General features: G+C 51.4%; 1 protein-coding gene across 5 annotated transcripts in view; it reads right to left on the bottom strand.

Annotated features, from left to right (window-relative positions):
* Nucleotides 1–561: 561 nt before the first annotated feature.
* Nucleotides 562–25,498, bottom strand: part of CREBBP (CREB binding lysine acetyltransferase) — a 123,044-nt gene continuing 98,107 nt past the window's right edge. For all 5 annotated transcript variants that reach the window (XM_045784439.2, XM_087871016.1, XM_087871018.1 and 2 more), the window contains 12 exons: nucleotides 20,838–20,918; nucleotides 19,290–19,346; nucleotides 16,289–16,366; nucleotides 15,908–15,975; nucleotides 11,813–11,963; nucleotides 11,163–11,309; nucleotides 10,422–10,535; nucleotides 9,146–9,311; nucleotides 8,736–8,903; nucleotides 5,891–6,052; nucleotides 5,374–5,655; nucleotides 562–3,795 (listed from right to left, as the gene is read on the bottom strand). In XM_045784439.2, the coding sequence (XP_045640395.2) occupies nucleotides 1,639–3,795; nucleotides 5,374–5,655; nucleotides 5,891–6,052; nucleotides 8,736–8,903; nucleotides 9,146–9,311; nucleotides 10,422–10,535; nucleotides 11,163–11,309; nucleotides 11,813–11,963; nucleotides 15,908–15,975; nucleotides 16,289–16,366; nucleotides 19,290–19,346; nucleotides 20,838–20,918 (3,631 nt within the window). In that variant the 3' untranslated portion in view covers nucleotides 562–1,638. The remainder of the gene's footprint in view (nucleotides 3,796–5,373; nucleotides 5,656–5,890; nucleotides 6,053–8,735; nucleotides 8,904–9,145; nucleotides 9,312–10,421; nucleotides 10,536–11,162; nucleotides 11,310–11,812; nucleotides 11,964–15,907; nucleotides 15,976–16,288; nucleotides 16,367–19,289; nucleotides 19,347–20,837; nucleotides 20,919–25,498) is intronic.

Here is a 25,498-nt window from a genome sequence, read left to right as displayed (position 1 = left end):
CCCTGTTTTCAGAGGGTGGAGAACGAAGGCCAGAGCTCTTAGCAGCCCAGCTCAGCATCGGGGGCCACACTGCGTGCAGCATCCTCCCCTACAGGGCACAGGGTTTGAGGGGAAGCAGGAACCACCACCAGTCCCTGGAGCATATTTTTTGCACCAATTCCGGGATCTGCACATAGGAAAGGGGAGAGGGAGGTACTGCTGAAAAGCACCGCAGGAACCATCCCTACTCTGGTTTCTTGAGGCTTAGGGGTGGGGGACAGGAGACAAAGTGCTGCTTCGGACCCACCTGCAGCCCTAACTCTGTGGGTGAAGGTCCCCATGGAGCACTGAATCTATGAGGCCACCACTGAGCTTCACCACCTCGGTTCCTGGAGAGAGAACCACCCAGGCCTTGGCTGAGCCTGGCTGCCACCCGCATGGCCACCAGGACTGTGGTCCCCGCCTCTCCTCTGTGAGCAATCCACCAGAATCATGTCTTACAAAGAACAGACTCCAAAAATATATATAAATAAATAAAAACCTTAAACATTCTTACAGGGATCTTAAAGAACAGAATACATGTTAAAAACTTCAGTAATTTATATCAATTTTAAGCGGTACTTTATATACAATAGGGGGAAAAAACACATGCATAGTCCAAATACAATGTTGAAAACAGCATTTTCATAACAAAAACCCCCGAACACTAAGTGTTAATACCATGTACATGAATTCAAGAAGGACCACCCTTTTTGTCTGTTGCACACAGTTTATTTAACAATATGATATAAGAAATGAGTTGGTACTTTACCATTCTATACAGTGATTGAATCTTCTTGAATTTTCTTATTTATAGTAATTATAGCGCTTGCATGATTTACACTAGAATTGCTTTTCCTCATTTCAAGTTTCACATAGAAGAAAGAAAAGAATGCTTCTTCTCTATTAACATTAGCATGGTCTAAGAGAGTGTCAACCCTATTTTTTGTCTAAAACCAGTTTTATCAGAGAAACAAAGCAACAATTTCTACATCTGCAAGACAAGAGTTTGGCTTAGGCCAGTATGTATAGATAGATGTGTGTGTGGGTGTGTACGTGTGTGCACGCAGGAGCCAATTCCTATCGTCCAGGGGTAATACTTGGAGAACGCCCACAGAGTTCACTATAGAAAAAATCTTCCCGCAACGTCAGAAAGTTATCGGGATACATTATAAGCTTGCATTATTTCAAGAATCAGTTTCTGAATATTATTTTTCTTCTCACTTTTAAACATAAATGTTTAAAGTCTTGAAAATACAAATAAAAAATATGAATATAATGAACTTGTTTTTCCCGTTAAAAAAAGGCATGAGTCACCAGCAATGACGACAAAAAGAATCCAAACAAAACCCCCCTCCCCCCAAAACAAAAAAACAAAAACAAAAAACAAAAACAAAAAGAGAGAGAGAGAGAGAAAGAGAGAGAGACCAGATATTTAAATCAACTGGTTTTTAACAAAAAAATATATTCTTTGTATTGTTTCTTTAAACAGCAATCTACCCTTCCATGGCTTGGAAGTAGCAGTTCCATCTAGGAATAAAAAGAGCCTAGATGCCTGGATTTCAGTACAAAAGGTCCAAGAACATGAAAGGGGGGGGGGGAAGCGATGCTCTCACAATGCTACAAACCCTCCACGAACTTTTCTAGGGTGTCTCCTGTGGTGTCGCCGACCAGGGACAGCTCACTGGACAACGCACTCCTGTTGGGGGTGTTCAGCTGTGGGAGCATTGCACTCTGTTCGGGGTTCCCCAAGTGTCCCTGATCTATGGAGCTGGCCATGGTGACTGCGAGTCCTGGGTGGGGGGAACCAGTCTGGGGCGAGACGTGGTGTGGCGAAGGCTGGGGCTGTATCCGTGGCGACGGGCTGGAATGTGGAGGCTGGGACTGGGGCCGCGGAGACTGGACAGGGGCCGGAGACCGCACCTGGCTACTGAGGGACGTGGCCATCTGCTGGCCGGGGAGGTGCGAGGCCTGCGGCTGTCCTGAGAGCATGTGCTGCTGGGGGCTCATGGGGTTCGGCTGGCCCGGGGACCCAATCTGCTGCTTCATCTGCTGCTGCTGCAAAATCCGCTGCTGCAGGGCCTGCTGGATGTTGGGGGTGCTGTCTGCGCCTAGCCCCGGCTGCCCCATCTGGCCGAGCTGTCCCATCTGAGCCGCCATCTGGCCCATGGAGCTGCCCTGGATGGGGAGGTGCTGCTGCATCCGCTGCTGCTGCATGGCTGGGGGGTAGCCTCCGGGTCCCTGGGGCTGCTGGAACTGGCCGTGCCCGGCCATGCCCCCGGCCATGCCCGCGCTGCCCTGTTGCTGCTGCTGCTGCTGCTGCTGCTGCTGCTGCTGCTGTTGCTGTTGCTGCTGGAGCAGCTGCCTCCGGAGCATCTCCCGGTACTGTGGGTTCATACTCGCCATGCCGGGGTTGTGGCCCGGGTTCATGATGTTCAGGGCCTGGCCCTGGGGGTTCAGGCCGCCCATTGCCTGCTGCTGCGGAGGCACGCCGGGCCGGGGCCCGCCGGCTTGCATGGCGTTCAGGTTCTGCAGGCCGGGCTGCTGGTGCAGGCCGGGCTGGGCCTGGAGGCCGGGCTGGGGCTGGAGGCCGGACTGGGGCTGCAGGCCAGGCTGACTGGCCACGTACTTGGCCGTGCGCTGCTTGATGAAGGCCGCCATCAGCTGAGGATTGGACTTGAGGATGTTGAGCACCTGCTGCTGCTGCTGCGGGGAGCTGGGCGACTTCAGGGTCCGCAGCAGGTCCTGCAGGGCGCCAGGCGAGATGCTCCGGGGCGGCTGCACGCCGGACATCCGCGGCCCGGCCACGGCCGGCTGGGCCTGCATGGACAGCACGGGCCGGGGCATGCCCGGCATCGGCTGCTGCTGGGGGAGAGGCGCCTGCTGCCACTGCCCGGGTGGCAGGTTGGGCATGACGGGCCCGCTGACCTGGTTGGGACGGGGCACGTTCAGGCCCACGGGGGCCATCTGGCTCACCGGGGTCACCATGCCCGTGCGCCCCGGGGGCATGCCATTGTTGATGTTCACGCGGTACAGGTGCTGCTGCTGCTGGGCCTCCCGCTCGATCTGCCGGGCCGCTTCCACCGCTGCCGGCGGGGGCTGGGCGGGGGGCGGCGGGGCCGGCACCTGGTTGGTGGGCTTCCCGGTGGACACCGTGGTGGGGGGCTGAGTCCGGGCCACATTGGGGAAGCCAGCTGGTGACATGCTCACGGGCGAGGGCTGGGGCTGGGCCGGGGGCTGCGGCGTCTGGGGCGTGCTAGGCTGCTGCGTGGGGGTCCCGGGCGGAGCTGAGGTAGGGGAAGGCAGGCTCTGCTGAGGCACATTGCGGGTGTTCATGGTGGCCATCCGCCGGCGCATGAGCTGGGCTTGCTGCAGGCGGTGCTGGATCTGCTGCTGGCGGAGCTTGTGTTTGATGTTGAGGCAGAAGGGCACCGGGCATTTGTTTTCTTGGCAGTGTTTGGCATGGTAGCAGCAGAGGGCGATGAGCTGCTTGCACACTGGGCAGCCCCCATTGGTCTTGCGCTTGCAGCCCTTGGTGTGCTGCACCACCCGCTTCATCTTCTGGCAGGACGGCAGCGAGCAGTTGGCGTTGCGGCACTGGCAGGCGTGCACCAGGGACTGGATGCAGCGCTGGATGCTCAGGCGCCGCGACTCCTGGGGGCTCTTGGACTGCGGCTCGCCCTGGCTGCTGCCCTCGTCGTCCAGGCCCAGCCCCCACTTCACCATCTTGTGGGCGTGGCTCTTCGTGTTGTAGCAGTTGATGCAAAGGTCGTAGTCCTGCGGACAAGCACAGGGCATGCGCCGCTGTTAGCACGAGGCCCCGTGTGACCAGACGCCCCGGCAGCGGCTGCCCGACACTACACGTGTGCACCCCGGGAGCCTCACCCCACCCCTCCCTGCCCTACGGTCTCACAGGCTCTTGAGCGTGTTGGCTGACATCTGGTCCCATTTCCTTCCTTCCTCTACCCCTGGGGAAGGGCACCCAGACCCACCGTGCCCAGCTCCCATACCTGGCCCGGGAAGCCTAATGGCTCCTCCCAAGCTCTGCCGAGTGCCACCCACCTGGGCTTCTAGAAACTGGCCCCCACTCTCTGGGGCTGCTGCCGGGTGCCCTGGTGTGTCCCCTGGGCTCTACAGGTGGCCCAGAGGCCCCGGGGGACTCAGAGGCCTTCACCAGAAGACAGGCCCCGGGCTCAAACCCCAGCGACAAAATGCGCGCTCATGGGTTTCTTAAAAGTTGCTTGTATCTGCAGATAGAGACTACCAAGTGCCAGGTCTGGAGGAGAAAACCCTATGACTGGGACCTACTCTTTTTCCAAAAGGACATGAGGATCCCAACAGTGGGAAGTGATAGAGGACAAAAGGCAGCTGGAAAAAATGGGAAATAAAGACAAAGGCATTATAGAGGCTCCATCTGCCCCCCTGCCCAAGATCACAGAGCTGCTACTACGGGCATGTGACTCTGGGGACCGTTCCGAACACTAACGCGGGCAAGGTGAGGACTGGGTGGGGGGATGGAGTCTGTGACTATCTGCAGGGGAGATGGAGGGTCCACAACAGCCTGCTTCACCCCCTGTGAGGGGGGACCCATCTGGGCAAGGGACAGCCCACACCCCTTCACACAGGGGCCAAGACCTCCGCAGAGGGAGCCAGTGTGTGCAACCACGGGGTCCAGCAGGACAGAGCATTCTCGGCTGCTCAGCAAGGCTAGAACTGGATGCACAAATAGGGAAACCAGTCAGAATCCTGGCGGGGCCAAAGCACAGCCAGCGCCTCCTTCCTGCTCCTACCCTGGACCAGAAGGCCCGCAGATGTTCCTGACACACGGCCGGTGTTAGTGAAAAACAAGGAATAAAATAGAAGTGCTCTCTGATCATGTCTTCCTGAAAAAGTCAGCACAAACACTGCCTCCCCCTCAGAAGCCTGCCCACTCCATCTCCCTGGAAGACCAGCCCCTCCTGCTGGGGGCCAAGTGTAGCCCAGACACATGACGATGGCCCTCTGTTATGCTCAGCTGGGTCGGGACCATACATGCTCCGTGAAGGGAGAAAGGCTCCTTCCTTCCTTCCTACCCTGAACGTCTGCTGTTGAGTCTGGAGCTGGCACAGAGCACGGATTCTCTTCTTTGTGAACTCGGAAACACCAACCTCATGACCAGTAACTCCTGGAGAGGACCAGGAGCTAGATGAGCCTTTTTCATTTGGTCATTTGGTCCCCCTGGAGAATGCCAACTATCTCACGGTTCAATCTGAAATGCTGATGCACCGATGGCAGGAGGGCTGGGGACTGACCGGGGACCTGAATGATGGCGCAGACGCTCCCCGCAGGGAGGGAGGGAGGGAGGTGCGGGCCTACCTCGCACACGGTGCAGTGCCAGCGCGTCTCCACGTGGTGCTTGCACTCGTTGCAGGTGTAGACGAAGCGGTCCTGGCCCTGGGTGTGCAGCTCCACCAGCATGCACAGTGTGGACCACTTGGACCGGCGCAAGGAGGAGAACTCCCAGTGCTTATCTCTGGCGAGGGTGAGGAAGGCGTCACGCCCGTCCATGAGGTCACAGCTGAGCAGGGGGTCAGGGTCAACGATGGGGGGCAGTGTGTTGATGACAGGCCCAGCGTGCAGGTGGATCACAAAGAAGACCTGCCGGGGAAGATGGCGTTAGCCCCCATGGAGCTGCAGCAGCTCTGCCGTCTAGGGGCCAGTCCTCTCCATGCGGCCCGTGGGCCCTGGATGGAGTGCCAGCAGCACCTTCCCCTCCTCTGGGCCGGGGTTGTGGCTTCTCAGCAGCCTCTTCTCCTTTATCCCACAGACCAGGAAGGGCCCCAGCCCGCAGCCCCGAGAGCCCGCCAACCCCCCCCCCCCCACGTGTCTCTACCTCTTTGTGCTTCTCCATGGTGGCATAGAGCTTCTGGGACAAGTCGTTGGACACGTTGGGCATGCTGGGCTTCTTCTTGTTGGCTCGACTGATGCTGCTTTTATTCTTGTTGGTTTTCTTGTTGTTTTTCTTCTTGGCATTCTTGCTGTCACCCTGGCTGCCCTGAAACAACATGTGAAACTGTTGCACGAGCCCGGCCCCCCGCTCTGTACCTGATACTGGGCTGGGGCACCGAGCTCCCAGCCGTGGGGGCTCTGGAAGGCCTGGCGGAGACAGAGCGAGGAGGACAGGAGCAAGGCCAGGGGTGCAGTGGTGACACTGGAGCCACGCTGGCCACATGGCAGGTCACCTCTCGGGGGAGAATACACCCCGGATGGACTCTCACAGCGTAGGGAGTCCAAGCCATCTTTCCTTGTGCCATACTGTTCCCTTCACACCACGTGCCACATGCTCAGTGCACACGGTTCCAACATCCACTGTGCACGAGATGGGGGAAAGGGGACAAGAGAACGTGCTGTATGGGTGGAAGCAGGGGCTCCAGAAGGGCCCATCCACACCCCAGGCAGGGCTGCCCGAGGGGGAAACAACTCCCTGACCCTGCATCCTCCCCCGAGGCTCGCGTGGGCCTGAAACCCCTACCGTGAGCACTCCAGCCGCTCAGTTAAAGTGCTCTTGCTCTGGAAGAGCTCAGGCCCTTCGTCATTTAGGCCTGAGGGTGGAAACATTCACCATGTCTGGTCCAAAGAACTTTGTTCTCGACAAGATGAAAGAGAAGGAGAGACAGAGACACCCTTGGTGCCGAGGGGCGCTGACAGCTCCTGTCCTGGGCCCGGGGCAGAAGAGGGCTCTGGTGAAGAGCCACGCGTTGGTGCTGCGTGAGTGCAAGATGGCAGCGGGGGAGACCGCGTGGTACAAGGAGCTCCACACATCCGCTCAAGTTTTTGGGAAGCCTTTAAACTGTTCTAAAAATTAAGCTGACTTTAAAACAGTTGTAAAAGAAATAGATTCACTGCACAAAGTTCAGAGAATATAGCCAAATAAGAAAAAAAAGTTTTTTTGGCCGCCCAGAGCAGCAGTGTTCTGGTTATTCTTCTTGGAGTTGTACCTACACGTGGCTCCTGCGGGTGGTTCTCCTCACGGAGCTGGGGTCACACACGTGACGCTGCAGCCTGTCCCTTCCCCACTTCCCCCAATGGCGAAGCAGCCATCCGGCCCAAGGGCCAACCTCAACTGAAGCCACCACCTGCCACAGGGTCCTGGGGTGTCCGCAGGGTGGGACCTGCCTGCTGCGTCTGTGGACTGGACACAGGAGACCAGGGCCTCTCTCCACAATGGGCAAGTCCCTGACACCGCAGAGGCTGGTACGGCACCACTGCCAGGCCAGAGATAGGCAGGTCCTCCTCGGACAGGACACCCAGCCAGGGCCTGCGTTCTGCCTCAGAGGCCGCTCCACCATCTGGGCACAGACCCTTTCCCCCTTTCCTCTCTGCCTTGACCCCCTGCCCCAGAGCCCCAGATCTGTGTTGTGACTCACGCCACCTCCCATTCAAGGAAGGTGCAGGCAGTGGCCATCATGGAGAGGGACCTGGGCTCATAGCTCAGCTCTGCACTCTCTCCTGCCAGAACTCCCTGGTTTCCACTCAAATTTGGCCCACCCAAACAGAATCTCCGGTAGCCTCCCAAAGACCCCAGTGGAGCAGATCCTCAAGCCCTAAATCCCTTGACGTTGGGGAGTACGGTTATCTGTGGTCAGATGACAGATTCTGCCTCCAGGGAGGCCCCAGCAAAAGGACCCACGCAGCAGACCCCGATTTCTGAGGTCCGTCTTGCACAGCCCCTCTTGGGTATTAACAGGCGTCTCTGCAGCCAGTTCTTGTAGGACTTCTTTCCCAAATGTGCTTCCCCAGCCTCCTCCTTTGGGTAGAGGCAGCAGCACTGACTCAGCTGCTCAGGGCCCAGACCCAGAAGGCAGCCCTGATCCAGGATATCCCTTACACACCACAGTGATCCGCCCCAAGTTGTGGGGCTGCTACTCTCAAAACACATCATACACTCCCCACTCCTTCTACAGCTATGAACCGAACGGAAACCCCCATCTTCTCCTCCTTGGACATCCCGAACACACACACGCTTGCACCCAACTCGAGCCCTCACACCATCTCCTCCTTCTGCCAGCAGCTCCCGCTGGGACGGCGTGGGTTCCTTCTCAGCAGGTCAGCCTCTGCCACCTCCTCAGACAGGCCTCGCTGGTCCGATCTCGGTGCCCCCTTTCCTTATAGCTCCTACAGCTGCCTCAGAACGCACCTGTTTTCCCTACTAGAACACGCACCCCGTGAGGGTAGGGATGGAGTCCCTACAGAAGCAGCTCACCACTGCACTGCGGAGCACAGAGCCCAAGCAAGGTGGGACCTGGTAAGCAGGGTGAGTGCCCGAAGGCAATACCAGACGCAGGGCTGTCTGGTGGGGTGGGCTGGCTCATGACAAAGTGAAAGAAAGAGGCCTGATGACCAAGGGGTCTCCTTCTCAGGGAAGGTCTGTAGTTAGCGGCCTGGCTACTGACCACGAGCACCCAGCTCTGTCTATCTGCTCTGTGCTGCCTGGCAGGAGGCCCTTCTCTCTCGTCTTTCCGCACCTCCACACCGCCAGCCCTGCTCAAGATGCCAGAGCCAGCAGCTCCCGTCTGCCTTCTCCCAGGTGACGTGTCTCCAGCCCTGACCTGCGGTAGCTGGTGACAAGGGGAGGGCACGTGTGAAAACAGCACCACCGACAAAGGCCATGGCCTGGGGCCCCGACAACAAGCGTCCACTCCCCTCGGCGTGTGGCTGGGCCTGCTGCGTCTCCTTACCTCTGTGGTCTCGCTGGCCGCAGTGCTCTCCTCCTTCTTCCTCTCCTCTTCTTCTTGCTCCAGCTCCTTAATGCTCTCCTCCAGCACATTAGGCCAGAAGTCACCCTCAAAATAGGGCAGCTCCTTGGCGCTGGTGAGCCTGTCCTCAGTTGCTTGTTTGAAAATGTCCTGGAGAGTGAAGGAAGCACAGCGGAGAAGAGGGAAGTGAGTGGCGCTCCAGGCAGGGCCGCAGGGGCCACACTGCCGGGTGAGGACAGGGCACCGTGCCTGCTCTCAGGCTGCCGACTACAAATCTCGACGGACTGCACGTGAGGTGCTTCTCCGTCTTTCCTCTACGCTCTTCTGCTCCTCATAGGTGAGTCCAGCTCTGACACACACGAGCCGCCACGCCCTGCTCCAGCCCCGGGTACCTTGTAGTCGTGAATGATCCGCTCCGCAAACGCCTTGTCCAGCATCTTCTTGTACCACTCCTGGAGGCGCTTTGGTTTGGGGATTTTCTGATCAGGGGGGTGGCAATGGAAGATATAGTCATCTCCTTCACTTGGGGGGCAGGCCCAGATGTGTCCTGTTACATACCTGCAGGACACAGACACAATTCAGACCACAGGGCTGACTGAAAGCCTCCCTGCCTCTAAGGAGTAACAGCTGAGGAGCACACACCAAAGCAAGGACAGAAGAAACTAGAAAAAAGGAAACAAAGAAATTACCACGATGCTTACAGCAAAATCTAACAGGCTTAGAGCAGTCCCAAACCAGTGTGCAGGGAAGGGGTGCGTGGGTGGGCAAGGCCGAACCTCTGCATGCAAGAGCACACCTGGAAACCAGCCCGCAGAGGCTCCCTCTCAGGGTGTGCATGCCAGGCAGGGGTCAAGGCTCCAAGAGTCCTGTCAGTACGGGACAGAGCCTGGGAGATGTGGCTCTGAGGCGCGTGGAACAGCTTATGCCCAGGGATGTGCCTCATTTCCTAACTACCACTTCCTGTGCAATGGAGAGGCAGCTGGGTATCTCTCTCTAAGGGGTCAAAGTCAAAATAAATCTGTCACTCTGTTAGAGACATGTCAGTCAAATACCTCTAACTTTCTCAAATTTGGAAAGGGATGAGACGGATCTAGAATGTTGAAACACAGAAAAAAGCAGATACAAAAGACCAGCATCCTGTAGGATCCCATTCATATGACACGTCCAAAAAAGGCCAACTTATATACAAAGAAAGTAGGTCAGTGGCCGCTGGGGGCAGGGGTGGAATAGGGATTAACAACAAAGGGGTGTGGGGGTCCCACTACTGGGTGGAGCACAACGCTTGGAAATGGATTTACAGCCGTGGCCACACTGCTTGGTGAAGTCACTAAAAGTCACTGAAGTGTATGTGGACACAGGCAGATTTTATGATACACAAAATACTCCTTTTAAAGTTTAAAAAAAAAAAAAAGAAAGACTAAAATAGGAAAAAGAGTGAGAAGAGCACAGGAGGCAGGGCAAGCATGTGTGTGGTGCTGGGGAGCCCAGATCTGCATGGCCCAAGGGAGCGTCTGGGAGGAGGGGCTTGGGAGACCTCTGAACTGATCTGAGGACGTTAAAATAAAAACACATACGACTTTAAAAAATACTCTGGTTATTACATAAAACACACACTGAAAATTAAAAATAGGATTTTTATTAGTTCTGAATAATCTGAATTAAACTCACCCCAATTTCTTCACGTATTCTAAATATCCAATAAGGATCTCATGGTAAACAGCTGTCCGGAGGCATCGGGGCCGGAAGAAATGAATACTGTCCAGGTAAGATATGTACACACGCCTGGGGGGGCAGGTAGGAAGAGATGAATTGGTATCTCCTAACCTTGAAACCAAATACCAACATCCAGAAAAAGCTCAAGAAATAAATTCTGTTTTCGTAGCATTTACATTGGCGGCCACAGACAAGATGTAAGAAAACTCGCATCACTAACTGCCACCGTCCAGGAATAAATGGTCCCATCGCCGGACCAAGAGCAGTGGATCGCCCACCACGGAGAGCCACGGGAAGGCCGGGGCATCTCCCAGTTCCCTCTCACCCTCATTCCTGACTGAACATGAAGTAACCCCTGGCCGAGGTACTTTGTTCTTACCATGCGTGGGCCCATGGAGGGATCCCCACCCCTCTCTGTAGGTTTACCTGCCCCAGGTAAGACAGGACAACAGCAAGACCAGGACTAGAACCCATGAGTACTCACTACGCAAAACACGCTTTGAACAGTCATCAAAACCCTTCATTTCTCACTGGCTTAATGGAAAACTCAACTAACTAGTTTGGTTGGTTAGGCATGGCTTATTTGATTTAAACCCAGGTATGGAGCACACAGGTTCTCCAAGACACTTGGGGGTCTCGGTCTGCTGTGACACCGCGGGCCCACTGACGTGTACCCAAGAGGAGGTGGAGGACTACCTTGTGTTTGGAGGGGGGCAGTCAGAGCCGTACTCCTGCACATGCATCCCAAAGAAGCACACATCCACTCCATCAATTTCCTCAAAAGCAAAGAGTGCTTTGGTTCGATATGGGAAAGATTCAGACATTTCCCCAGAATCCACGAACCTGAAATAAAAGTCAGAGCCTAAGGTTTGCACGCGTCACTGTTTCACAAGGTGCTTTATACATGAGACCTGCTGTTCTAAACCCGCGCAGTGTAGAGGAACTGAAGGCCTGCTCACCTCTGCTGCCTGCTCTGCCCACCAGCTCGGCCTTGGGCAGCTCGGAGCTGTGACCCTATTCTTTGTGACACAGTCTCGCTCAGCCAGGAATTTTACCTCCCCTGATGAATATGGAATACTGACAGAAGGGCTGACTATACCTTACATGCTGAAAACACCTTTAAATTCTACAAACTCTAAGGTTATTTTTTCAGTACTCTCTACACCCAATGCAGGGCTCAAACTCACAAGCCCAAGATCAAGAGGCGCATGTGATACTAACTGAGCTAGCGGGGCGCCCTGAATTATACAAACTCTTTAAAGTCTTGCCAGGGAGTGGGGCTTTGGTTAACCAGGTACGGGACCCCTCAAACAGCGCTTTACAAAACAGCACGTGTGCACACAAACCGTGACTTCATCCCAGGCTTGACTTCCACAGTCTTGTCTGAGCTGGCCACCACACGGACAAAGACCTCCCCGGCTTCAGGATGATTCTGTCGCCGCAAAAACTTGTTGACTCGGTCTTCCAAGTGGTTGCCCAATCGTGTGGTCTGTAGTCCTGGAAAGTCCAGAACAAGCAGGTGAGGGGGCTTCGGATGGGCTATGGAGAAGGTGGCTGAGGCCACAGAGCCTGCCTGTCTTATACTGCAGTCTAATTTTTTTCATCTTAAAGATTTTATTTATTTGAGACAGAGAGAGAGAGCGTGTGTGCGCGCGCACACACAAGCAGGGGGAGAGGCAGGGAGAGGGGGGAAGCAGACTCCCCGCTGAGCAGGGAGCCCAATGTGGGGCTGGATCCCAAGACCCTGAGACCATGACCTGAGCTGAAGGCAGCCGCTTAACTGACTGAGCCACCCAGGTGCCCCTAATGCAGTCTGATTTTCTAAGGATTAATGCCTTCCAAATCCAGAAGGGACCTAGCCTGTCCTACAAGGTGAGCATTTAAGGGAAAGGTGGACTCTGGAATCTCAGGTACTCCACACACTCGACGACTGCTGTCATTTAAATGCCCACATATTTCCATCTTTTTTTTTAGCTGCAAGGTCAGAAGAGCCACGAAGGCAGACTGAGGGCTGTGGGGTAAAGTGGAGGGAGCAGACACAGGGGCCAACTGCCTCCCATGCCCTGGCCCTGATGAGGACACGATCTGGCCCCGGGCGCCCCCACGTGGCTGCTCAGTGTCACAGCTGTGCCCGCAGCCAGAATCCACGCTGGAGGAACTCCGCTTTCCCTGGAGGGCAGGGCTGCTCTCCCCTTCCTGGCCAGTTCAGAGGAGTCTGGCATGCAGCCTTGGGATCCCATCCCAGGCAGGAGCTCACACACCATCAGAACCCAGTTCAGTCCTGAACCCCCTCCACACCTTCCCTCTCCTAGGGATGCCCCAGGTGTGGCCACCGTGACAGGTCTTTTCCAGATAAAACACTGGTCACAACATAAAAACTCTGCATAAGGGGAAAAGACTAGAAGGAAAAGCTGCAGAAGGTTAACAGTGATTATTTACAGATATGGGATTTGAAAGATATTTTCTTCTTTATACTTACTGATTTTTAAATATTTACTACATGGATGAGAAATATTTTTAAAAAGCTATTTGGGATTTCCTAAGATTCCTTACTGAGGCCAAGAAGTACCTGGAAAATTTAGACTGACTTTCTAAATTCCATTTTTCTGCAATTAACATACAAATGGTGGAGTTTTTTTTGGTGTAAGTTATACCTGCATACAAGTGATTTAGAAAGAAAACACTACATGAAGACGAAATAAAAACCCCCACAGAAAAATAAAAACTTGAAAAGCTATAAAGCTGAGGGGAAAAGTGATTTATGATGCATTTCACACCTGGAAAGGCACGCCTTCCACGTAGCCCTGTAAGCTCTGCTGAGCGCTGTGGCCGTGAGAGCCGGCCCAAGAAACACAGAACCAGGTGCAGAGGGTCCCATGGGCCGTCCCATCCAACCCGCAGCAGCCCCTGGTGCAGACCCTCACGTTCTCACCCCTGCAGGCCCTCCCATGTCACCGCTGAGCAAGTCTGGCTTCCCTCATGAGGCAGTTTCTGATCCTGTCAGGCAGGACCCTGCTAAGAAGGAGCTTCCCTTCCCTTGTCAACATTGGACCCTACCCACTGATTTTCAAATAGCAAATGGAAGAATAAATCTTTAAAATTAGGTTTTTACTTTTTTCTTCAAATGACCTGAATTGTTACTAACAACAACAACAAAAAATCTTTAAATGAGACCTTATATGACAATCTTGTTATGGGGACCAAACTGAGCGCTGTGAAGGTGCTGAGGGCTGGAGAGGGGCCCCTGTGGCCCCTAGAAGAGCAGCTGCTCAGAGATGCAAACACGGGAGGTGCAGTTGCTCCTGTGGCAGAGGAGCCGTCCCCAGCAGAATGACTTCAGGGAGCATCACACCCCTTGTGTCCGACACACACAGCTCTGCCTCGTTCTGCCACGCTTTCCAGTTTTCCAGAGAGTGGCCAGCTGCTCGCTCTCATGTCCCCGTGGCTCCTCCTCATGCAGCGGGGGCCGTCCTTACACACCCTTCCTGCATGCATGCAAACGATTTCGTGGGACATGCGAGTACAAGTGCAATCGCGGAGTCTGAAAACGAACACTCTAGATCGTAGTCCCCCTCTCCCCAGGCTTTCCATGTGCACTTCCACCCAGAGCATGTGATGGGGACTTTTCTGCCCCTTTACGTGATCAGATCCTTCGGCCTTCTGCTTTCCGACATCAGGGCTGTCCCATCTCCAGGGAGGCTTCTCACAACCCAACACAGGGACTCTGACTCGGAAGCTTCTCCAGTGGTTCCCCTTCTCCCTCCACCTGGCTGGGCTGGGTGCAGTGCAGGGTGTCAGGTACGGAGGGGTGGTGGGTGGAGGGGAACGGTCCGTTGCTGACCGTCCTTCAGTGACTCGTCAGCCACACGGGGCTGGTACGAATGCGAATGCGGCGGCCCGTCCTTTGCGGCTTAGACTCTCTCGAAGGCTGTGCCCACACGTCCGCACCAAATGACGCTGGGTGGCCAGACATCCAAAGTTCTCTTCTGTCAGTGAGTGTTGTACATCTTCACCCTAAGGCTCATGTCGCAGGCACACTTTTGGGCTCTTCTGCCCCCATCCACTGCCAGCTGCAACTACTCTCTGACCCAGGCCTGGATCTCCTGGCAATTGTGTTCTGGGGATGAGGCTCTGGCCCAGGAAAGTATTTCTAGCTTGTTGACTGGTTTAGTGATCTCACTCCAAATGGACCCTCTAAAGCAGGGGTTCTCATTGGGAGAAACTGTGCCCGCCAGGGGAACATCTGGTAATGTCCGAGACATTTCTGAAGGTCACCACTCATGGGAGTGGCGGTCGTGTCACTGGCGTTTAGTGGGTAGCAGCCAGAGATGCTCTTAAAATCCTAGAAAGCGTAGGACAGCCCCAAAATAAAGAATTATCTGGCCCTGAATGTCAATGGTGGCTCAGTTGAGAAACCCTGATCTGAAGAGAAATATTACAATAATTTGTGAGTTTATCAGTATTTCAAAAGATTTTTTAAGTATGAGCTTACGTTATAGGATAACTGTGGATTTTGGTAATGACAGTCTGTCCCTGAATTAGCAATGACTTCCTCCTTGCCTGCCCCCCCCTTTTCCTCCCCCTGGTGTGGGATCTCTCTCTCCATCCCATCTCGCTCCCACTCTCTGCTCCTCAGATGGCAGGTGACAGCTGCAGGCAGCGCCGCACAAGCGACCTGTAAAGGCCCCACTGCAGGTGGCGTTCTTACTCGGGGTCGCTGTGAACTCAGCAAAGGACAGCTCAGGGACGTCATGCTGCGCAAGTGGCCCCTAGCCCTCGAGAACCAAGCCGACAACGATCATACTGTACACTTTTGAAAAGAACGCTATCTCTGAAAGAGTCAAGACTACCCAGGAAGAGTTCCTTGGAGTGGCAACAGGCTGCTCTCTATGTGGAGAGACACCAGCAGCTGCCCTAAATGCAGCAGCAACCCTCACAAGTCCTCGTGCAGACTGGGCTCTGCCAGCCCTGGCTGGCGGTGGCCGACTCCAGCAGGCCAGGGGCCGTGGCAGCCGATGGGCCAGTCCCCGCCCCACAGGTGCCCAGGGCTGAGCATGCTGGTCACGACAGGATGTCAGAGTCGGTGTGGGGGGATGTGTATGTTGGGGGAGGGGGGTCTTATTTCTGAGCTATTTAAAAGGATCCGCTGACAAATTTTCTCTCTCAGAATTTACAAAGTTTTATGATATATCTGAGCTTTCTAAACTTTCATTTAAAACATGGACTGACCATAAAGCTAGTTTTCACGTAAAGATCACGCCCGGTGATTCCATGGAGGGGTAAGACCAGACAAGTATGAAGTGTGGAAGGTAAACTCACACTACAGAGCCTCACACAAGTAAGCCCCACGGCTGCATGCGGAGAGGACCTGCAGGAAGACTGGGAAGGGGGACAAGCCCCTCACACGCAGATGGGGAGACAGAAGCCCTTCCACAACTTACTCTTAGCACTGAACTTGTTTTCTTTCCGAGTTCTGCCAGTTTTCTTCAAACAGTTGTCGCACACAAAGCTGCAAAAAAAGAATGGGTATGATCAGAGTGTATAAGAGAGTCTAGGCTGCCAAACCAGTGACACGCGGCTCGCACGCGTTTCGTTGGCATCACTGTTCTCAAGTGAAGAGGCCGCCTGCTTTGAGTCTACAATCCCTAAAGCAGGCAAATACTTAGGATGTAAATAAACTGAGAACCGGCTGCCACCCGGCTTCCCTCTGGAGCTCTTGCTGACAGCAGCGGTGGATGCCCGGCAGCACGCCCCTCCCTCCAGCCGGGCAGAGATGCTTTCCCTCCTCCAAGATCACAGGAATTCACCAGGAAACGACTCACCCTGAAGGCCAAATGATGTCATAGTGTAGAACACAAATCTGATGCATCTTCCGGCCACACTCCTTGCAATCGACAAAACTGGAAGACAAAGAGAGTGCGCTCTGACGCACACGGAAACACGCGTGGGGGCTGCCTGTGTAGCGTGTGCCGTGTTCACACCTCGTCCTCTGGATCACTTCCTGTATCTGTGGTGTTAATGCTTCTGCTGATTGATCCAGCCACATTGTGCTTTATTTTTTCTTCTAAAGGAAGCTCGACGCCCAACGTGGGGCTCCAACTCACAACTCCAAGATCAAGTCACAGCGGTATGATACTTCCTACGAGAGAGCGGACTTCCTCCAGTTCTCTGTACAAATGCCTATCCCTTGCTTCTTCCAATCTCCTTTGCAACCAGAAATGTTACTTTCAAAAACTGCTCTGATAGAGGTGTATTTTACAGGCCAGTATTTCTGACATTACTATGCATCTTCAAGACCACTGCTTGCTCTAGGTGACCGCACATGCCCAAACTGCCTCAAGTAACAGAGAACAAGGCTTCCAGTGTCAGAAACACTCGCTCCTAAGCCTAGGTCCAGGAAGCATGTGCTCGGAGTCAGCTACAAAGGTGGGAAGTGTCAAACTGACTGGTAAATGCCGGCCTTTATTCACGTAAGCACCGGAGAGCAGGGCTGCACCAGGCCATTCACCATCTGTCGCAGCCCCCACCCTGCCTCACCTGGGCCCTGTCACCTCATTTGGGAATCTTAGTTGCCAACATGCATGGACGTCAAAACCTATTTTTTCAGCCACTCCCTTACCACCACAACGTACGCCTTGAGGAAGGCTTAAGAGACTAGAAAGTACCACACTTCCCCCCAACTCTGCTGGGTGCTGGCTCTTCCTATCAGTTATGCACACTCTCACCACTGCCCCTGCTGAGCAAGCTTTCAACCACAGATCCAGCCTAACCACCTCCCCCGCCCCCACCCACGGCGGCTACTCTGCTCCTGTTTGGTCCAGAGGGGAAAGGACACATATGTGCAAAGCATGTACACCAGTGTAGCACTGCTGCCTAATTCACCGTCCAGCTAGCACTCTTTGGCAACCCTGTGCTGCTGCCACCTCCCCACCCCCGCCCCATATGGTGGCTGCTCTGCTCCAGACCTTGCTCCTTCCTCTAGTGCGGCCTCACCCCCAACCAGCTCCTTCTCTGAAAACTCAGGAGCGGAGCTCATCCTCCATGTTAAGAACTGAAAGGGTCAGCAGGCAATACCTCCCTCTGTTTCTGTGCCCCCTCCAGAGACCCTCCACTCTCAACTCTTTCCTCCTACGTCAGGGAAGAGGACTATCCAAAACAAAACAAAAAACAACAACAAGAAAAAAGCATGTTCTAGACCCGACTCTATCAATTTTGAATTTCAGCCCCCCCTTCCCCCGCGAACCTATTATTAACCAAGTGGCTGGCTGCCATTCCCGCGTTTCCGGTTCCCACAGGAGCACCTTGGCAGGCCACCTAGACTGGCCCTTCTCACTCCCATGGTGCAGCTTCTTGGACCAAGAGGCCCTTCTCTATTTAGGTCAAGCTTCAACTTCCCACTTTCTGCCTGAGTTGTTGCTCTCAGTCTCCTAACTAGCTTCCCTACTTCCTAACTAGAAATCAAAGTCATTTCCTCGCCTGGTAAATCCACCTCATAGATCCAGATGATCTTTCCATAACAGAAACCAACAGTCCTTCAAAACCTCCCCAGCACATTTAGGAGGAAAACTACATGTCAAAGAACAGTGTGAGTGGCCCTTCAGCCAGGACCTTCCACCTGCTCGCCCTGTGGGACTCCATGCACGTTCCCTACCCACCAAGGCCTTGAGCTGACCTGCAGTGTTGTCGAACATCCTGTGTTCTTTTGCGTTTTTGTGCCTAGAATGCTCTGCCCACCCCCGCCCCGCACCTGCTGCCAGACGAGTGTCCCCTTCTGCAGGATGCCACTCAACACAGGCCAAGCCTTCCATCCCTGGAGCACCTTACTGTGTGTGCTATGATCCATCTACCTCTTCTACCAGAAGACAAAGAGCAGAAGGAGGGAGCCCCCTCATTCATCTGTGTATTCCCTACATTGGTGCCTAGTATTTCGAAGTACTTTATTTTGAAACTGAAAAGTGAAACTGCAAAGCTGAGTAGGGGGACATAATGTGAACAGGGACATGGGACAATCAGGAGAGACACTCCACTGGTCACAAAAGATACGGGGTGCAACCCGGAGCTCCTGCAGTGAGCGTGCCCTCCTAACCACGTGAGCTCCCAGTAGGAAAGCCCAGTTTCAAAATGAGGCCCTGGTCTTTCACTGCAGCATCTGGTCTCCCCAGAGCTGGGGCGTCGGGGACACGGGAGGCAGGACCTATTTCCTGGCACCCAACCTTCCAGCGGCGTTGGAGCCTGTGCTCACCTTCCTGAAGTGACACAGCACAATGGGCATCGACACACACTGGGTGCTCTCAGGATCTGGCTTTGGGGACCTGGAGGGACCACCCCACGGAGGCGGCTCTGAAGCCTCTTTAGGGATGATCACAAAGCAAACTTGGCAAATGAAGCGCCCTCACTGATTCCTGCTATTTATTTTTAGAGCGTCGTTCCTAAGAGGTTTTCTTCCTGAAATTTCCCTTTAAGTGAGATTAGGTCCTCCATCAATCTTCCTACCTTTAGTCCCTGAAGTCACCCTGAACGCTAAGTAGCTTCTCAGTAACAATGATGACCAGCTTCTCAGAGAGGTTCTGACAGAACCAGAACATCCACCTAACCTTATCGCTGCTGAAATTCACTAGCTAGAGAGCACGCTACAGGGACACACGTTTGGTTTGAGTTAAAAAAGAATCCGTATCTGAGATAACTTTATACAAAAAATCCCACCCAGGGCAACACATTTCCAATGTTCCAACAGTGCCTTCTCCTGCAGGCCAGTCACAAGGAGGGATTTTCCAGATCGGAAACTAAAATCCAAAAGTGAGAAAGAAATCACTATCTACTCACGGTTCAGGATCTAAGGTATCATTTTTCTTCTTTTCAAACTGATCCTTTGAAATTGTCCTTGTTTAAAAAAAAAAAAAAAGAAAAAAAAAAGAGAAACGTTAATTAACTAAATTTATCTGCTGAGTCTAAACTACAGGGTCTGTGGGATATTATTTGGTAACTACTTTTTCAAATAAGAAGTAAATAATGGTCAGCCGAAATCTCAAGTAGAAGTAATGATGGCATGAGCATATAAAATTTATCTCCACGAAAGCACTACCATCTGTTTTTCTCTATCTGCCTTGGGATATTTCCTCCCAACTACCACCAGCACTTACTATGAGATCCAAACCTATAAATTTTCAATCAAATCTGCATGGTGAATGGCTCCTCGATCTGATGGATAACTGGCATAATCAATTCTTCTAATTATAATAGAATTAGATGACACAAGATCAGCATCTACTGGGGGATATTTTATTTATTCTTAAAGGACTGAAGACCTGGTTTCTATACTGTCCTTTTGTTATGATCAGTGTATATATGAATTATTTCGGATTCATGGAACTGTATAATCCAATTATCAATCACATAATTGGATCAAAGAATTAAGACTACAAGGGATATAAAAATAATGAGTATGTAGCATTTCAGGCATTTCAGTTTGTGTGTCTCATGAGTGGCTGCGGTTTGTTCTGTGTTTGGATAGAGGAAACGTGAAGTGCACGGTCCTAGACTGCTGGAAGCCGCTCCGGTGGGAAGCCCTTCTGCCTGTGGGGACGGTCACACGAGCAGACTTCCCCACACGGCAGAAATCACGGCAGAGTCAGGAGAAAAGAGAGAACACAAAATGCTGGCAGTCCTGGGTAGGCATGGTGGCTGGCGGGTTTTGGTATCTCAAGCATGTAAAGGGGTTGACCATTCAGTTGCTGGATTTACTCTTTCTGGCCACATTCTGACTATGAGACCACTCAAAGGTGAACTCAGTGAAGGAATCAATGAACCAACTCATGCCTGTGCACGCCAGAGCACGTGAGCAAGAGGCACCATTCCAGCAAGGAAGGAGACATGTTTCCACTCTGGGGTCTCACTGTCTGTGTTCTAGGACAGGCTCTGTGGCTTCCAGGACAGAGGTTTCAGTGGAAGATGGGATGAAGGCTCAAGAGGGGGTATGTATGCAAGATTCATTTTTCGCTACTGGCAGTTCTGTCAAAAGGGTGAACTGGTTTCTGAGATGTAACTGAAAATTTACAATTCCCCCAAATGGAGGAGGACCACCAGAAGGAAAAGGCAAGTGTTTTAAAGGAAGAGGTGGAGCAAGGTTGAGAGAGACCAGTGAACTGCAGTGGGGGCTGTAGCATCACGGCCTTAAAAGGAGGGGAGAACGTGGAGGTGGGCCTGGTGCTCAGCTCAAGAGCTGCACTCCCCAAGTATAAGTGTGGGTGTCGTGAGTATGAAAAACACACCACACAGCAGTCAGATCGGCAGAGGAACTTCCCTTTTAATCATGGGCAAGAGGGAAAAACAATTAAGAGTGAACCCCGAGAAAAATGACAGGATAGTACTTACGTCTGGGGCTGTGAAGGGTCGTCACCCAGGGTAACATTCTCCCCCTGGATCTCTGTGAAACACTTCTCACAGAAATGATACCTGTCAGCAAGAAGGCCATACTTGGGTGAACTGGTCCATCATAACACACAGCCACCCAAGCAACGAAGCCACCAATCAGAGCAGGGCAGATCACCACGACGAAGGGGGGGCGTTGTTGGTTGATTGATGGGTCAGTGAGGACAATGGAAGGAACAGGGGCAGGTGGGGAAGGGCAGGATTAGAGAACAGGGAAGGGAACAGATAGCACAGACATAGAGGTAAGACGCAAACACCGAGACAACACAGAGCAGAAAGCCAAGGCAAAGCTTGATTAGCATTCGGTCTCACTGCACACATCACAGGCCATCATCGCTAACAACGGCTGGGCTTGGGCCAGCTCCGAAGAGCAGTTTTCAAGGAGTTGTTAATACTAGAATCGCAAGGAGCCTCAATTTAGGAGTTTGACTTTTGTTATTACTTAGAGAAAATAAAATATAACTCCAGGGTTTGCGATGGAAAAAAATTCACTTTTGAACAAAATTAGTCTGACAAAGGCCTTAAAAAAGCAATTATTTTTCAAAACGGCAAATTTATGCTTGACAGCAATTCACAGATTTTATTTCCGGTAGTAAGCCAGATCTTTAAAGGTACTAAAAATATTGAGCACACAGAACTGGTTTTAATTTTTTCCTGTTATTTTTCTCATGTTAATCACTTAGTTAATTGTGTTATAATACAAATGAAACCAAATCCATATTCTAGACAAACATTTAACAGAAATGCAGTCGGGGTCAAAGACTTTCCAGCCATTTATCAGTACGAATGTACAGAGGAAACAAGCTGTGATATATTGTATAAACAATACAATATATGTAAATCCATGAACAATCTTAAAGACTTTTAAAATTCAATTCTAAGCTTTGGTTTAAACTTTTTGGTAATGGGATCAATCGTTCACCAATCTGAGATCCTCAGTGATTAACAGCTCTGACTTGGTGACAATCCAAGTTAAGCAAATTTAGAGAGTTGATCTTTAAAGCACAATCTGCATTTGAGAAATTATCCATCACCCCAATTTCTTGAAAGATAATATGGAGCTTGGGCTTGAAGTATCAAATAAGAACAATTAAAAACTATTAAATGTTTGGAAAGGACAAGCATGAGAAATCAACGAAAATGCAGGCTGGTGCTGCATAAAACAAGATGGGCACACAGGAATACCGTAAAAATAAACAGGCCGGATGGAGGTGAACTGTACAAGCGGAGAGGAGGAGTTTAAGGCAGTGGCAGCAGCACAGTCAAATGTGGTTTTAGTGCTCAAAACTACGTCTACAAGATGCCACGAGGATTAGTGTTAAAGACACTGTGACGAGACTTGGAGCGCCACACCGCACGGACACGCGCAGGGCACGCGGCAGCTTGCAGGGTCACTCACGCACGCGCACACACGGCTGCAAAGGACGGAGGCTCAGGCCCCTGCCTGACGGTCTGCCTCCGTTACTGCTCAGGTCAGTCCCCCTCAAGTTCTAATTCTAGTCTGAGTTAAACGCACTGAGCATTTTGTCTGCTGTACTTCTCTGACTAAACACAGAGTCCATTAAAAGCACGACACTGCAGAGCATGCACCCATCTCAAAATGGCCCCATCTTTTAGCTTGCTGAGGAGGAACACGACAGAGTCACTGTGGGTAGCAACTGGATTAATGAAAGTTTCTTCTGGAACCAGCTTATTTAGGACGATTCGATCAATGAATTCTGCCAAGATTAAAAACTCTGACCAGGAACAAACAGATAAACATTGCTGTTTAAAAATATCTGTATCTATATGTTCTCCTGAATCAACTGGCTGTTCACTGTTTGTAAATATGCGTACGAAGCCTTGAAATCACGTGGTAAAAAGAACTTCCATGTGCAGGAGGGCGTGATCATCACTGGCACAAAAGAATTAAAGTACAGAAACCATAACCCAATTCAGGGGTGACCAGGGCAATATGCAAAAAAGATATCCCCCTTAACACCAAGTGTCTCCCTTTGAAAATAAAACTTGGACTTGAGTGTTCCAACTCATTTTATCACCAAATGTATAGCCGCTGCAGGTGAGTGAAAAGCTGAACTCATCTAGAAACGAAATCACCATGATAATTACACGTGAGAGAAAATGGCTTTAAAATCCTGGACCAACTCCTAGCTTTTATTCAAGCAAGATATCAAGCCCAGGAACACCCAGGAAACAAGAATCCTAAGCCCACCATTTTCTAGTGGTGGAAACCAGCCCAGAACGCAGCACTGATGGCTCAAGGGCAGCCCCTGCAGTTGTGGAAGCCTACAGTCTTGGTGTGTAACTAGCTCTCACCTGCAAAGAACCTCAGGGTTAGAAAGTGGGAGGCACAGAGAGAGTTAACACGCTCTACTGCCTGTCACAGAGCTAGCAGAGACATTGGAGAATCGAATCTGCTGGGGTTTGAGAAGGGGAGGGGAAGGCCCAGCCCTCCCTTAGGTGCCCTCCGGAGAGCTGGGGACAGTCTGGAGAAGGGGCACAGCCACCCACTGGTCAAGTCTGCTGAAACCGCCTTGGCAATCAGTGGGGGACAGATGGGAATGCCAGAATGCCCCCACATTATTACCTAGTCCAAACTTTATTCACCCTAAAAATACAGAATGGTTCAGAAAGTCACTTTTCAATCTCGAGAGCCTTGCTGACATTAGCCTTGTGTGAAGGAAGCAATTTGATGAATATGGAATTGCAAAGGAGAAATATTTCACATAATCCGATGATGATGTGCATCTGGGTACCTAAAGTTAGCACAATGTAACTGCACAGTTTATCTATAAAGGTAATTTAATGCATGGAGTAAATTTTCAAATGCAGATTGTTTTAAGTACCGTATGAATATATAGAAATAACTGGGATATCTAAAGATAGTATCTGGAAAATCTATATAGCAGTTTTCCCAACATGAGTTACTTTCAAATTTTCAAAGCACGGAAACAAGTGAAAATATATTCATATGCTAGTTTATATATTAGTTTCACTTGTTCAAATGGTCTGTAGGACTTTCTATTGTTTGAAATGCCCAAACAGTTTAGGACCATAAGTGCCAAAACATTAGTTATGACAACACCGGTGTTCCTAAGTAGTCAAAGATGCGAATAAAAGTGTAAGCAGTTAGGACGCTCATCGTAGTTAGGCCACTGCTTTCTTAGCCTTACACCATTGTCAACCTCTCCAAGTACAGCTTTCTAGGAAGCACACCTTGCAAGACTTGGCTAAGAAGCAGCATGCCTACACCTGAAAAATGTATCCTTTATAGAACAGAACTCCTTTATTTATGTCTCTACTCATAAGAAAAATATATTACTTTTGTTCAGTAAAGATAAAGTTCTACACAAAACTAAAACTGGACATTTCAGAGCTTTCAAAGCAACCCTGTGTTTGCACTCTGCGCATAAGCCCCTATTGGAGAGCCTGATCATATCAACTCTATTTACTTAAAAATGGCCAAAATCTGTGCAAATCAGCAAAGGCAGGGTCTCAACGGACCCGAGGACAGTGAAAAGGCCCCAAACTTTAGAAATGGTGGCAAACAACCTGCTGTCTGTTCTTCCTTCCAGACCCAAACCAGGCTGGGCATCCACTAGCAGGGGGATTTTTCAGGGAATAGTTAACTGAAATCTGTTCTCTGGAAGTTTCAGAGCTTTATTTTTGCCTGGCACATAAAAGTTTCCAAAGTGAATTCCCGTTCATTATTTCATGGAAAGTGACAACTGAGGTTGTCAGGGAAGGTGTTACTGCACCCGTATCAAGAACAAGAAGGTTAAACTTGATACGTTATGGGATGTGCTGAACGTCATGGGGCTAAAACTCACTGGAGGGGCCAGAACCCCAAGAACAGTACGTGTCACCACAGGAGCGATTCTATCACGAAGGGATTGTGGTATTATTTCAGACGTTCCTATCGATAGAAGAGGAAACTGAGATAGGAAGTAAGTTCCAGGTGTGAACGTTATTTTTAGGGCAGGGGTACAGGGCTACACTCTTGTCACCCCCAGAACAAGCACCAGCGTCTCACTCTGCCATGGAGCCAGGACGAGTGGGCTGGGCAGGGCTTAGAAATCTCTCCTTGAGACACTTTTTAGGTCAACAGTTTCCTCTACCTCTCTTTTTAAGTAGGATTTTGATGGGAGTATCGTAAATATGATTATCATATTTACGTATCATATCGTAAATACGATAATCATATCGTAAATATGATTAGGTATTTTTAAAAAATTCAAGTCCTTTAAAAGCATAATTAGAAGACAAATATTTCAAAATTCCAAATTATTCAGGCCTGAACAAATAATAACAAAATGCCCTTTACTTATCTTCCTCGAAATAACAGGACATATGTAATCACGGTAAGCAGACAAGATCAAGTAATCAAAATATCAAACCCTAATGCAGACATTTAATACTCGAACCCAAAGCGGCACCTTGGTCACACACATTTCACCGCCTGTCCCTAACACGAGGCAAAGCAACTGCTGCATGTGACCGAGATTTACCACTGGTGCCTCCAGGCATGATGCCCTCACGCTGTGGCAACATGGAGCCACGAGAAGCAACAGATACAACTAAATTTAATTTTCAACCCCCCCAAC

Source organism: Ursus americanus, chromosome 2 (genome assembly GCF_024610735.1).
Source record: "Ursus americanus isolate L20-20 chromosome 2, mUrsAme1.1.p, whole genome shotgun sequence".
NCBI classification, from domain to species: domain Eukaryota; kingdom Metazoa; phylum Chordata; class Mammalia; order Carnivora; family Ursidae; genus Ursus; species Ursus americanus.
This window is presented reverse-complemented; position numbering and strand designations above follow the sequence as displayed.